This window comes from Ovis canadensis, chromosome 14 (genome assembly GCF_042477335.2).
Source record: "Ovis canadensis isolate MfBH-ARS-UI-01 breed Bighorn chromosome 14, ARS-UI_OviCan_v2, whole genome shotgun sequence".
Lineage (NCBI taxonomy): Eukaryota > Metazoa > Chordata > Mammalia > Artiodactyla > Bovidae > Ovis > Ovis canadensis.
The window spans coordinates 68,694,644-68,707,837 of record NC_091258.1 but is presented as its reverse complement, the minus strand read 5'-3'; the positions used below and the strand labels follow the sequence as shown (position 1 = coordinate 68,707,837).

Here is a 13,194-nt window from a genome sequence, read left to right as displayed (position 1 = left end):
TCTTGGGCGCCTATACCTTCAACATCTTCTCATCACCATCAATGAGGAGGAGGAGGACAGGGATGTCAATGCCAGTCCCTGCAGGGAGAACAGAGCAGAAGGCTTGGTCAGCTCCCATCAGCCTCTGCTGGGGATGGCAGAGAATCACATTTCCCAGGAGTCCCCGGGGCAAACGCTGGCTTCTGCCTAAAATCCTCAGTCCTGAGGCTCATGTGAACTGTCATGCCTTTGAGGGTGTTGGGAGGGGCCGGATCTCGAAGACAGTAGTGTTCAACTTCTCAAGGGAGGACAGGGCTGGGAACCTGGACTCCAGGGTTCCTGAATGAGGCATGAGTCAATCCTGTGACTGATTAACTGACCTGGAGCCAGGAGAGGATGAAAGTTCAAACAGAAAATGAAGGAAATAAGGAATAGGAAGGACTATCCAAATACAATAAAGATATTTATCAAAGCCCAATAGCAAACTCATAAAAGTTTTCTATTAACTCTATTCCCATTAAAATAAGAGACAACATTACTACTAGTCACACTTATCTGGGTGTTTTGAGCTAATGCAATAATACAAGAAAATGAAATAACTGGAGTGAAAACTCGTATTTTTTTTAAGTTGGAAGAGACAAAGGTATTTATTTGAAGAAAAGATGATTTACATTCTCAGAAAATTAGAGAGACTCCACTCAAAATAACTAAATACCAATAAGAGAATTTGGTTAAGTAGATTAATACAAGAAAAATACACAAAAATAAAAAACTTTTTTCCAGCTAGTAAGAATATGTATCTTATCCACATTTCCACAAAAATGATAAAATACCCAGGGATTAATTTGTATAGAAAGTTATGATACTTTTATAAGATTGATAAAACCTTATTTAAGGACAAAGTATGAATAAATGGAAAGGTAACACATAAATTCAATGCAGTTTGGGGAAAGAGGGAAGTCGAAGGAGGTTGGCAGTGTTTTTCCTCTGTTCTTTTTTAATGGAACAAAATAATTTTAAAATTCATATGAAAGAATAAAAAATTCATATGAAAGAATAAATATTGAAGAGTTAAGAAATTGTTGAAAAAGGACAGTGAGGAGGAACTTTCTCTGATATATATATTTAAACATCTTTAAACTGCTGTAAACAAAATATGTTTTTGGCACGGGAATAAATACATAGAGAAGTAGAAGAGGAAAAGGTTTAGAAATAGTTCAGTGTATAAAGGAACTGAATATATAACTGAAGTGACATTTCAATTTAGCTGGGAAAATATAGCTTATTTATTAAATGGTCATGAAGAAAATACAGCTTCCCATTTGGAAGAAAGAAATGTAGACTCTACCTCAAAATATGTAAAGATCATTTCCAGATGGATTAAGGTTTAAATATAAAAGTATACGATATTAAAAAAGAAGACTTAGAATATTTGTGTAGCATTGGAGTTGAATGGACTTTTCTAAAAAGACCAAGGGAAACCAAGGATATATAAAAGGAACAACAAATATATCTAACCACATTAATATGATCAAATTTTTATGGAAGTAGGCACCAGAATTAAAGTATCTTTTAAAAATTTTACAATACATCTAACAGTTAAAGCTCTCCTATCAATAGGATACAAAGAATTCTTATAAAAAGATTTGTAAAAGAATCCAATTCAAAAAGGGCAAAGAATGTGAATAGACATTTCATATTCCGTTCATATTGAATAGAAATCTGATCAGCCAACAAAATGTGTTTTTATCTTTTAATAATGGTTAGAGAAAACATCAAGTTAAAAGTGTGAAGTCAGGACTTCTCTGGTGGTCCAGCGGTTAAGAATCTGCTTGCCAATGCAGGGGACACGGGCTCAATCCCTGGTCTAGGAAGATTCCACATGCTGCGGGCAACTAAGTCCGTGTGCCACAGCTGCTGAGCCCAGGCTTCTCAACAAGAGAAGCCACTGCGATGGGAAGCCTATGCATCGCAACGGGAGCGTAGACCCCACTCGCAGCAGCCAGAGGAAGCCCAAGTGCAGCAATGAAGACCCAGCACAACCAAAATTAAAAATTTTTTAAGTGATATATCACTTTCTACCCATCAAGTTGGCAAAAAAAAGAAAAATTAAGGCAAGAATATCCAGAGTTGGTTAAGACTGATCAGAAAAGGAAACACACATTCTTGATGAGAGAGTGAATGAAAGCTGCTACATATTTTGAGAAAGTTACTTAGTACTATTAGTACGCACACAGCAATCTCACTTTCAGGATCTACTGTATAGAATTTTAAACACCTGGATGTTGGGAGTTCCCTGGCGGTCCAGTGATTAGTCCTGAGTTGCCTCGCTGGTCGAGGAACTAAGATCCCACAAGTGGTGGGGCACAGCCAGGAAAAATAAATTTTTAATTAAAAAAAATTAAAACACTGGGATGTAATTATGGACATTTATACAAACATATTTTTTCAGCATTGTTTGCAGTGCCAAACACTGATAGCAGTTTAAGTATCCAATTGAGAAAAATTTAAATAAGAGATGGAACAACCATTATAAAGGAATATCATGCAACCATTAGAAGGAGATGCAAGATAAAGGAGTTTGGACCTAAAAAGGATGGTTGTAAGAAAGTGATACGTATATGTATAGTATAAAAGAAAGAAAGACCATAGAGGTGGAAATATAATCGCATAGGATTTTATAAACATAGAGAAAGGTATAAAAGGATAAACCCCAAACCATATAACACGGATTACCCCAATAGAGGGGGCTGGAGCTGGAAAGGGAATTTTCTAACTTATTTTTTTCTTCTTCTTCTTCTTTGGCCTGCGGGTTATTTACAAACTACAACTCATGGAATGATAAGAATTTCCTTACATACCTTCTCATGGTTTGATTAGCTCCAATAAACACATATTAAAGTTGCCACATATTAAACACATTAATTTTAAAAAAATTAATTAAAATATTAAATTAATATTAAAATATTATGTTGAGTGAAAGGAGGCAATTTCAAAAGGTCATATATCATATTCCATTTATTTATCTTCTGGAAGAGAGAGGCCTAGTGTGATAGAAAACAGATTAGTGACTGGGCACCAAAGGAATGCCTTCATGGGGACAGAACTGGTCTGTGTCCTGATTGTGGAAATGGCCACATGAATCTCTGTACATATGCCTATCCACCCCCCAAAAGTCAGTTTACACCCCAAAAAGATAATTTTAAAAATAAGGTTAAGGGAAACCTCCTACGTTGTTGGTGTGAACGTGAATTGGTGCAGCCACCATGGGGAACAGTAAGGAGGTCCCTTTAAAAACTAAAAATAGAGCTACCATATGATCCAACAATCCCACTCCTGGGCATATATTTGGAGAAAACCATGATGTGAAAAGATACATGTTCCCCAACGTTCACTGAGCACTATTTACAATAGTCAAGACACGGAAACATCCTAAACATTTATCGATGGAGAACTGATAAAGGAGATGAGATGTGTATATGTTTATATGTGTGTGTGTGTCTATATGGGCTTCCCTGGCGGCTCAGCGGCAAAAGACTGCACCTGGAATGCAGGAGACCAGGGTTCGACCCTGGGTTGGGACCATCCCCTGGAGGAGGGCACGGCAACCCACTCCAGTATTCTTGCCTGGGGAATCCCATGGACAGAGGAGCCTGGCAGGCTACAGTCAATGGGCTTGCAAAGAATTGGACATGACTGAGGGACTAAGAACAGCGCATATGTATAAATATATGTGTATATGTATATAAGATGTGATGCGTGTATACATATACTTATAATATATATATTATATATAATGGAACATTACTCAGCCATAAAAAAGAATGAAATAATGTCATTTGCAGCAACATGGATGGACCTAGAGATTGTCATCCTGAGTGAAGTCAGACAGAAAAAGACAAATATCAGATGATAATTGCTTATATGTGGAATTTGAAAAAATGGTACAAATGAAACTATTTACAAAACAGAGTCACCGATGCAGAAAAAAAACATGGTTACCAAGGCGGAAAGCAGGGCAGGGGGGATAAGTTGGGAGATTGGAATCAACATATCACATTAGGTACAAAAAGTGAAAGTGTTAGTCGCTCAGCATATCTGACTCTTTGAGGCCCCATAGACTATAGCCTGCCAGGCTTGTCTGTCTATGGGATTCTCCAGGCAAGAATCCTGGAACAGGTAGCCATTCCCTTCTCCAGGGGGCTCTTCCTAACCCAGGGATCGAACCCAGGTTTCCTGCATTGCAGGCAGATTCTTTTCATCTGAGGCACCAACAAAGCCCATTATGTATAAAGCCCACTATGTATAAAATAGAAAACTAATAAGAACTCTACTCAACACTCTGTAATGACCTATATGGGAACAGAATCTAAAAAATCATGGATATCTGAGTCACTTTGCTGTACAGCAGAAAGGAACACAGCATCGTAAATCAGCTATATTCCAATAAAAATTAATTATATTAAAAAAAACCCTACATGTGTGAGTCAGACTCTGGACCCACTGGGCCCGATAAACTAGTGTGCATGCCCTGGATACTTTGACTTTGATCAAGGAGTAGTGGCTGGAAGGAACTTTGAGTTGTCTCTTCTGAGAGGGTGTGTTCTGTGAGTGGGAAGAAAAATAAAATGGTTTGTCAACCAAAAATAAAATGAAATGATAAAAATAAGATTAAAATTGCCCCCAAACTAATTAAATTTCAAGAATTAGGTGGACACCTTTTAAAATATAAGAAACGTTTATGAAGAAGCAGCTTTCTGTTCAGTTGATTTTCTACACTGGACGTTTGTTCCTGTTTTAGTGATTATGCTCTTGTCTGTATTAGTTCACTGCTTCTACTGCCTCTAGCTGTGTCTTGCTCTTCTGTTTCTAGGATTTTTTTAAACTGGAGACAAATCGTTGATGTTCAACCTGCCTTTTCTTTTCTTTATTATATACACATTTAAGTCTACAGGTTTCCCTCTAGGTACTGCATTGTGCTGTGCTATGCTTCGTCGCTCAGCCGTGTCCGACTGAGCGGTCTTTGTGACCCCGTGGACTGTTAGCCCACCAGACTCCTCTGTCCATGGGATTCTCCAGGCAAGAATACTGGAGTGGGTTGCCATGCCCTCCTCCAGGGGATCTTCCTAACCCAAGGGTTGAACCCAGGTCTCCCACATCGCAGGAAGACTCTACGGTCTGAGCCACCAGGGAAGCCCAAGAATACTGGCGTGGGTAGCCTATCCCTTCTCCAGGGGATCTTCCCGACCCAGGAATCAAATCTGGGTCTCCTGCATTGCAGGCGGATTCTTTACCAGCTGAGCTACCAGGGAAGCCCAAGCATTTGCTGCACCCCCAAACATGTTGGTATGTCATGACATAACCATCACTCGGTTCAAAATAGTACCTAGCTTCTTTTTTTTTCCTTCTCTGATCCATGGGTTAATCACAAACTACAATTCATGCAATGATATGGATGAATCTCACATTGACTATGAGAAGCGAGAATTTAAGACGTGAGGATGGTATGATCCTAGTCACATGAAACAGGTTCAGAACTACCCGACGCTCTGACAAACACGATGAAGTGGCCTTTGGGTGTGGTTAGGAGAAGGCTTCTGAGGGGTGGTATTATTCTGTTTCTTGATCTGGGTCCTGGTTGCCTAAGTGGGTTCAGTTTGTTAAAAACACATCAAGCTGTCCACCTTTGTGTATTGCAGATTTCAAGATAAAGGATTTTTTTAAACACAGCAAGTGATGGGAGAAGTCCCTTGACCACAGGAAACTCCCCCTGGCTGCAGTCCCCAGATTGCAACCAGAGGGGATCACCGGGATCCTGAGCAGTGAATCCCCAGTGGAGGAAGCCACTCACCTCCCACTCCCGTCTTCTGTTGGGCCAGGTAGGACTCGAAGCCCAAGCGGAAGCGGTTCTCGCCTCCCAGGCGGCCGTGTGTGCCGTCGTCCACCAGGAAGAAGGCCGAGTAGTTGTAGTCGAGAGGGAACTGGACCCCATCCTCCGGGTCTCCGCGCCACCGGTACTTTGCGGGGAACGAGCCCTGGGGGGACAAGTGGCCAGACCAGGGGGTCTCTCCATCAGGGCCAAAGGGACAGACACTAGGCACTCATCCCTCCCCTAACTCTAAGCCCCAGCCCTCTTCCGACTCAGACCCAGGGCTCCATCCAGGTCCCCAGCCCCCACCTTCCAAGACCCTGAATCCCACCTTGGGGTTGGTGAGGGTGTCTCTATTCCGCACCACGCCCCAGGGGACCACGCCCATGGCCACCACCTTGCTGCCCCCAGTGCTGGCCGTCTGGTGGTCCCGCACAGCAGCACCGACATGCCGACCGATGCCTTTGTGCAGCCCTCCGGTGACAATCCAGGCCCCTACACAGGGACACAGAGAGTAGTGGTGAGGTCCAGAGACAACGCAGGCTGCAAGCAGAGACACAGAAAGAGACCAGAGAGTGAGACAAAAGCCACACAGAGACGGCAGAGAGGAAAATAGGCATTCCAGGGAAATGGGGGGAGATGGGGGGGCCAGGAGGAACAGCCCCACCCCGCCTCAGTCACCTGTGCTCTGGGCAGCCCGCACCAGCCCGCGTCGCAGCAGGTCCTGCAGCCAGGTCTGGAGGATGGGGCCCCCTGACCCCCCCAGCACTGACACCACCAGGTTCGGGGCCCGGAAGCCCCAGACTTTGGTGACCAGAGTATAAACTGTAGCTGGATCCGTGCGGTCCGAGAGCCGGAGGAACTGTGGACACACGAGAGGAGGGGACACAGGGAGAGGGGACAGAGAGAGAGGGACAGAGATGCAGAGAGAGGAGCACAGAGATGGGGGGACAAAGACCCAGAGAGAGGAGGACAGACTTACAAAAGACAGAGGGGGTGGAGAGGACAGAGATCCGGGAGAGGTGAAGACAAGGATGGGCAAATGGGGAGACACAGTGTTCAGCTGGGACGCTGAGGCACGCAGTCCCACTGGCCAACCCCGGCCTTGCCCAGACATGCCGGCCTCACATTGCTGATCTTGCGGCCAGCACCCAGGAAGTCCAGGTCCCCGAAGGCATCTGTGGGCTTCTCCGTGGTGTGCAAGTCACTGTCCCATACGGTCACCACGGCTGCCCCGAATGCATCCTCCACAGCCACGGATGGGTGCGCACCCCGGGGATGCCCACACTGGCACAAGGTCCCCCTGGGGGGGAAAGAAGAGGATGAACCCCAGGAGTGTTCGCACCGACCCTGCAGAAACGTCCCTATCTCTGTGTGTCCCCCCAGAGGCGCTCACAGTCCATGCTGACCTTGGCACTGCCCCTCCTTGGTAGGGAGAGATTGGGGCAGAACAACCAGTCACCTTGCCCACCAGCAGGAAGCCACGGCGGCTCAAGCAAGCCTGGGCAGGGAGGTCTCTGTACAGGGCCCGACACTCACTGTTGCCTTCAGGGCCTGAAGTGGGAAAGTTCAGGGGCTGGGGGTCATCAGGGTGACCTTGCTGCCCCCAGTCCAGACAGATGATATTTGCATGAAAAGGGAAATCAAGAGAGTGATTCAGAGAGCATGCAGGTTCCAGAGGTCAAGGCAGCTGTGTGACTTTGAGCAAGTAGCTTCACCTCTCTGAGCCTCAATTTCCCACTCAAATGAAGAGACAATAATAGCACAGCCTACTTCAGAGAACTGTGAGGAGCCAATGAAATAACAACATTTCTTCAGATGGGGGCTGCATACCAGATCCAGTCTCTGTGAACTCCACACAGAGCTTTAAATAACCTTGAATAGCACAGTGAGAAAGTCATTCCTTTTTGAGCTCTCCTGATAACTGTCAAGGAGAGAGGCTCAGCTGAGTGCTAGAATATTTGTCATGCCTAACTCTTTACTATTTTTTTTTTTTTAATAACAGAGACAAGTTGGCCTCGGGCTCAGAAAAAGGCTGGCAACAGCATCCGTTTAGAAAGTAAATACTTCGGCTTAGTTTTTATTGTAATTGTCTTCAATGGCTTGTTTCTTTCTCTTTGTGGCAAATGGAATGGATTTTCCATTTATGGTGATCATATATGAGACATTTTCCCCCTAAATAAATATACAATTATCCCTAGTGACTTCATGGGATTGGCACCTGAGTTTTAAAAGAGCAAGCACCGAGGGTTGAGAAGTGAGGGATTGGTTTGGAAAGGTATCTAAATTTCTTTGGTCCCTGATGCCAGAAGGGATTCAGGTATCAGGGGATACTGGCATTTATGTAAACAGTGAGTGAGTGGGAGTTGCTCAGTCGTGTCCGACTCTTTGCGACCCCATGGACTGTAGCCTGCCTGCCAGGCTTCTCTGTCTACGGAATTCTCCAGGCAAGAATACTGGAATGTAAACAGAGTAAGCTCCAACTTAAACAGACTAATTTTCTAGAAGGGATAGCACGAGTGGTCCAAGGATTTAGTGACAGTTGTAAAGACAATAGGGGCTTCCCAGGTGGCGCTAGTGGTAAAGAACCTGCTAGCCGAGGCAAGGGACAAAAGTTAAGAGACTAGGGTTCAATCCGTGGGCCGGGAAGATCCCCTGAAGGAGAGCATGGCAACCTGCTCTAGCATACTTGCCTGGAGAACCCGATGGACAGAGGGACCTAGCGGGCTACAGTCCATACGGCTGCAGAGAGTCAGACCTGGTAGAAGCGACTTAGCGCACACACACACACACACACACGCAAAGACAACAAAAAGAATCAAGCAACCACACTGAATATACCAACTTCGGGCAGAGTGAGGGCTATGGGACACACCTCTCCTCCTTTCTGAGTCAACCGTCAGGGTCCTGGCATGCCTCAGTTTACCCACCTGATCCTTTCACCCATCTCAACCCCATCCCTGGGCAACCCCCTCCTTCGTTCCTGTCCATCTACCTCCCATGAGCCCTTCCTGGCAAAATTTCTTCAACGAATGTTCCAGAACTTGAATTCTCCAGTACAATAGTCTCTAGCCACACAGCGCTCCTTGTAGTCAAATAAAATTAAATACAATTAAAAATTCAGTTCCACAGTCACTCTGGCCACATTTCAAGTGACCAGGAGCCACACGTGTGTGGCCAGTGGGTGCCATATTGGATGTGACTATAGAACAGTTTCATCATTCCAGAAAACTCTAGTGGACAACACTGGCAGATACCCCATCTGCCTGTCTCATCTCCTACCCACCCCTTTCTCTGCGTGGCCACCGAAACCGAAATTGTCCCCGATAAAATCAGAGGTTTACCTGCATGAAAAAATCAGCGGTTACCTGCATGTCTCCAAATACAATGGTTTCTATTCAGGTCTTGTCTGACTCTAATTAAACGACACCAGTCATGGCTAAAAGGCTCTGATTCTAGAAAACTTTTTCCTTGGCAGAGCACGCCTGTTCCCCTGGCTGCCCCGTCCGGCCTCATCTGCGGCTTTCTCTTCCTCTGTGCCTCCTTCGAGTCCAGGTGTTCCAGAGCCAGGGCCACGTGCCTTCCCGACATGGGCCTCAAGCTCAGTGTCCCCAAGGGCCAGGCAGGGGAGAGAAAGAAGCATCAGGGGGAAGATTGTAAGTGGGTGTGCTGGACACCGTTCTGACTTGAGGTAGCATGTCTGTCTTGAAGCATTCAGAGACACGTTTTTAAGGAACCCTCTTCCATGGCAGTGGGTGAGAGGTGGGAGAGGGGTGGAGAGATGGGTCATAGAATTACCCATTCACAACATCCTCCAATTTTATGCTTTCTTCCCACGCCCGTCCCACTTCCACAGTTTCCAATACCATCTACAGCTGGGACTTCTCAAATCCTTCTCAAATCTAGGATGGAAGTCGCAGACCTTTCCTGAGTCCCTGACCCAGGTCTGCCATGCCCTTGGTTCTCATGCTCCTGGGTTCCCATCTCTGGGGCTCCCAAGCCCCAGACCAGATGTCTGGGACCATCCTCCCCTTGCCCCTCATTCCACAAATCCATAGGCCCCCAGGCTCTTGCCCCATGAATCTTTGCCCTGACCCCTCCTCTCTGGGTCCCCACAGCCCTGGCCTGCCTCAGGCCTCTTCTCCTCCCACTTGACCCTTGCCCAACATGGGTCTCAAGCTCATCGTTCCCGAGGGACAGGCAGGGAAGAAAAGAAGCATCAGGGGGAAGATTATAAGTGGGTGTGCTGGACACCGTCCTGACTTGAGGTAGCATGTCTGTCTTGAAGCATTCAGAGACACGTTTTTAAGGAACCCTCTTCCATGGCAGTGGGTGAGAGGTGGGAGAGGGGTGGAGAGATGGGTCATAGAATTACCCATTCACAACATCCTCCGATTTTATGCTTTCTTCCCACGCCCATCCCACTTCCACAGTTTCCAATACCATCTACAGCTGCTGCTGCTAAGTTGCTTCAGTCGTGTCTGACTCTGTGCGACCCCAGAGACGGCAGCCCACCAGGCTCCCCCGTCCCTGGGATTCTCCAGGCAAGAGCACTGGAGTGGGTTGCCATTTCCTTCTCCAATGCATGAAAGTGAAAAGTGAATAGCTAGGACTTCTCAAATCCTTCTCAAATCTAGGATGGAAGTCGCAGACCTTTCCTGAGTCCCTGACCCAGGTCTGCCATGCCCTTGGTTCTCATGCTCCTAGGTTCCCATCTCTGGGGCTCCCAAGCCCCAGACCAGATGTCTGGGTCCATCCTCCCCTCACTCCTCATTCCACAAATCTGTCGGCCCCAAGGCTCCTGCCCCCTGAATCTTTGCCTTGACCCCTCCTCTCTGCATCCCCACAGCCCCGGCCTGCCTCAGGCCTCTTCTCCTCCCACTTGACCCTTGCCCAGCCTTTTCCCCAGCTTCCTGAACTCCCATTCATCTTCACGTGGCCCCCAGGGAGTTCCACACCCAGAGCTGACCCTGCCCCTCCCAGGGCTCCCTGGAACAGCCAGACCCGGTCCCCAACCCCTCAGGGTGGCATTTGAGGCCCTGTAACTTCTGGTCCCACCCTCTTCCTTGGTTTCCTCTCTCCGATGGCCCTGGCACCCTGAACTCTGCCCTTTCTTCAATCCACAATGTCAACAGGGGGCCATTTATACTTGCTGTTCCCACTCCTAGAATCCAGCTCACCTTCAGCTGTCAAACTCCAACTCTGTCACCTTCAAATGTTCCCTCACTGACCCCTCTTCCTGTGTCCCCTCCCAGTCTTAACCAGATGCTCCCCCGGGGGCCAGCGGTGTGTCCTTTGCAGCTCTCACTTCCTTGCCTTAGAATCATCTTCCTCCCACCAGACCAGAGGTTTCTTAACTTCCTTGACCATCCTTCCCATCAGTAAAAGTTTCTGAGCTGCTGCTGCTGCTGCTGCTGCTAAGTCGCTTCAGTCATGTCCAACTCTGTGCGACCTCAGAGACGGCAGCCCACCAGGCTCCCCCGTCCCTGGGATTCTCCAGGCAAGAACACTGGAGTGGGTTGCCATTTCCTTCTCCAATGCATGAAAGTGAAAAGTGAAAGGAAGTCGCTCAGTCATGTCCGACTCCTAGCGACCCCCCAAATAGTATTTATATTTATGCATCATTCAAGTCATCCTGCACTAATAGAATATATTCATAATAGAACACACCTTAAATTAGGAACACTGACATTTCCCACACCCCAAGGGTGGTCTTAAGGACACCAGAAAGCCAGAGCCCCCTTGAGAGACCACCACGGAAGGCCAGGAGCTCCTAAGAGCCGCCACTCTTCACTCCGGCTTACCCAGCACAAGCACAGGGTCTACGCACACGAGTTAGTAACTGCGACCTTCCAGTGGGAGTCACACATATTTGCCAGGGCTTACTAAGCACTGAGTGCTGTTTCAGAAATACCGCAAGCATTAACTTGTTTAATTCTCACAATAGCTTCAGGAACTAGAGCCTGTTTTTACGCCCAGATAATAGATGAGTACAATGCCCAGAAAAGTAAAATGATTTGCCGGAAGCCACCTAGCACCTCAGTTGAAATTTGTATCTCGGTTCAAATGTGAACTGTGGCAAGGGTCTGTACTCTTGCAAACAGTGCTCCCCCTTGGAAGTGCTGAGTGAGAGTGTCTTGGAGGAATGAAGGAAGGGCTGAATGAATGAGACAGGAACAGCCAAGAAAGAAAGACAAGAGAAAGTGACACCAGAAGGCAGACACCCAGAAGGGAAACCGGGAAGAAAAGAAACAGAAGCCTGCCCTGGGGCTTTAACACTGATCCTGAGCGCGAGGCCGGGAAGTTGCAAGTGTTTGCAGACTGACCCAAGGCCTCCCCGATATACAGGGCCACCGGGGAACGCCCTTGGGAGTGTCCGCAGTGACAAGACCCGGGACCGAAAGGACCCGAAGGGCGCGGTTTGTGGTGTGCGGGGCTCAGCGGGCCCGGGACGCTCGAGGGTCTGTCCCCTGGGCGAGCTCCTCACCCCGAATCTGTGGGGTCGGCGACGAAAGTCGTGCACGTCTTCTTCTTGAAGATCTTGGGAATCCAGCTCTGGGGGACAGGAACAAGGGATGAGGGGATCCAACTCAGTCCTGCGGACACAGAGTGACCCGCCCGCGCCCTAGCGGGAGATCCGGGAGTCCAGGACCCCAGCGTCATCCTCTCCCGGATTCCGGAGACTCGACCCCCACCCCCAGCCTCCCCCCTTCTATCCGTCCCCGGGGACCCAGGAGTCCCGGCCTCCAGCAACCCCCCCCCCCTCCTTTGTCTGACCCAAGAATCCAGGTCGCAAGCGCCCTCCTCCCTGCGAGCAAGGAGGCCCGGCCCAGGCTCCCTGTTCCCTCAGACCCGGGTCCGACGCTGTACCTGCTCCTTCTCCGCACCCACCATGCTGCCGCGGGCACAGCGACCTATCTGGCAGCCCGCACCCCCTGCACCAACCCGGGGCTCTAGGCGCGCCCGGGACAGACCGGATCCGCCGCCTCCCCGCCCAGCCCGGGGCGGGACCAGGTCTGCGGGGCGGGGAGCACCGGGGATGCGTAGAGCGGGAGGCGGGGCCGAGGCTGGAACAGGACCCGGGGAAAGGGGTCAGGGACCAGAGAGAGGGGGTCGGGGACCAGAGAGAGGGGGTCGGGGACCCAGAGAGTGAGAGACAGAGTCCAAGAGAGGGGGGACAGAGGTCAGAGAGAGGAGGACGGGGCGCAGAGAGGAAATGCCAGCGATGAGGGGGAGGGTCCACTTACCACACTGACAAAGTGTCGGGGGGGGGGGGGGGGGGACACAAAGACTTAGGTGGGGGCAGAGAACTGAATGGGCGGAGGGCTACACTGACCCAAAGAGAC

General features: G+C 48.4%; 1 protein-coding gene across 2 annotated transcripts in view; it reads right to left on the bottom strand.

Moving 5' to 3' along the window:
• Positions 1-12,854, bottom strand: part of TRPM4 (transient receptor potential cation channel subfamily M member 4) — a 40,554-nt gene extending 27,700 nt beyond the window's left edge. Inside the window, exons 1-7 of one of the 2 annotated variants that reach the window (XM_069551208.1) lie at positions 12,719-12,854; positions 12,336-12,403; positions 6,977-7,151; positions 6,530-6,710; positions 6,180-6,343; positions 5,831-6,014; positions 17-78 (exon numbers count right to left, since the gene is read on the bottom strand). In XM_069551208.1, the coding sequence (XP_069407309.1) occupies positions 17-78; positions 5,831-6,014; positions 6,180-6,343; positions 6,530-6,710; positions 6,977-7,151; positions 12,336-12,403; positions 12,719-12,742 (858 nt within the window). In that variant the 5' untranslated portion in view covers positions 12,743-12,854. The remainder of the gene's footprint in view (positions 1-16; positions 79-5,830; positions 6,015-6,179; positions 6,344-6,529; positions 6,711-6,976; positions 7,152-12,335; positions 12,404-12,718) is intronic. The other variant, XM_069551209.1, reaches the window with a different exon arrangement.
• Between the last annotated feature and the right edge of the window lie 340 nt (positions 12,855-13,194).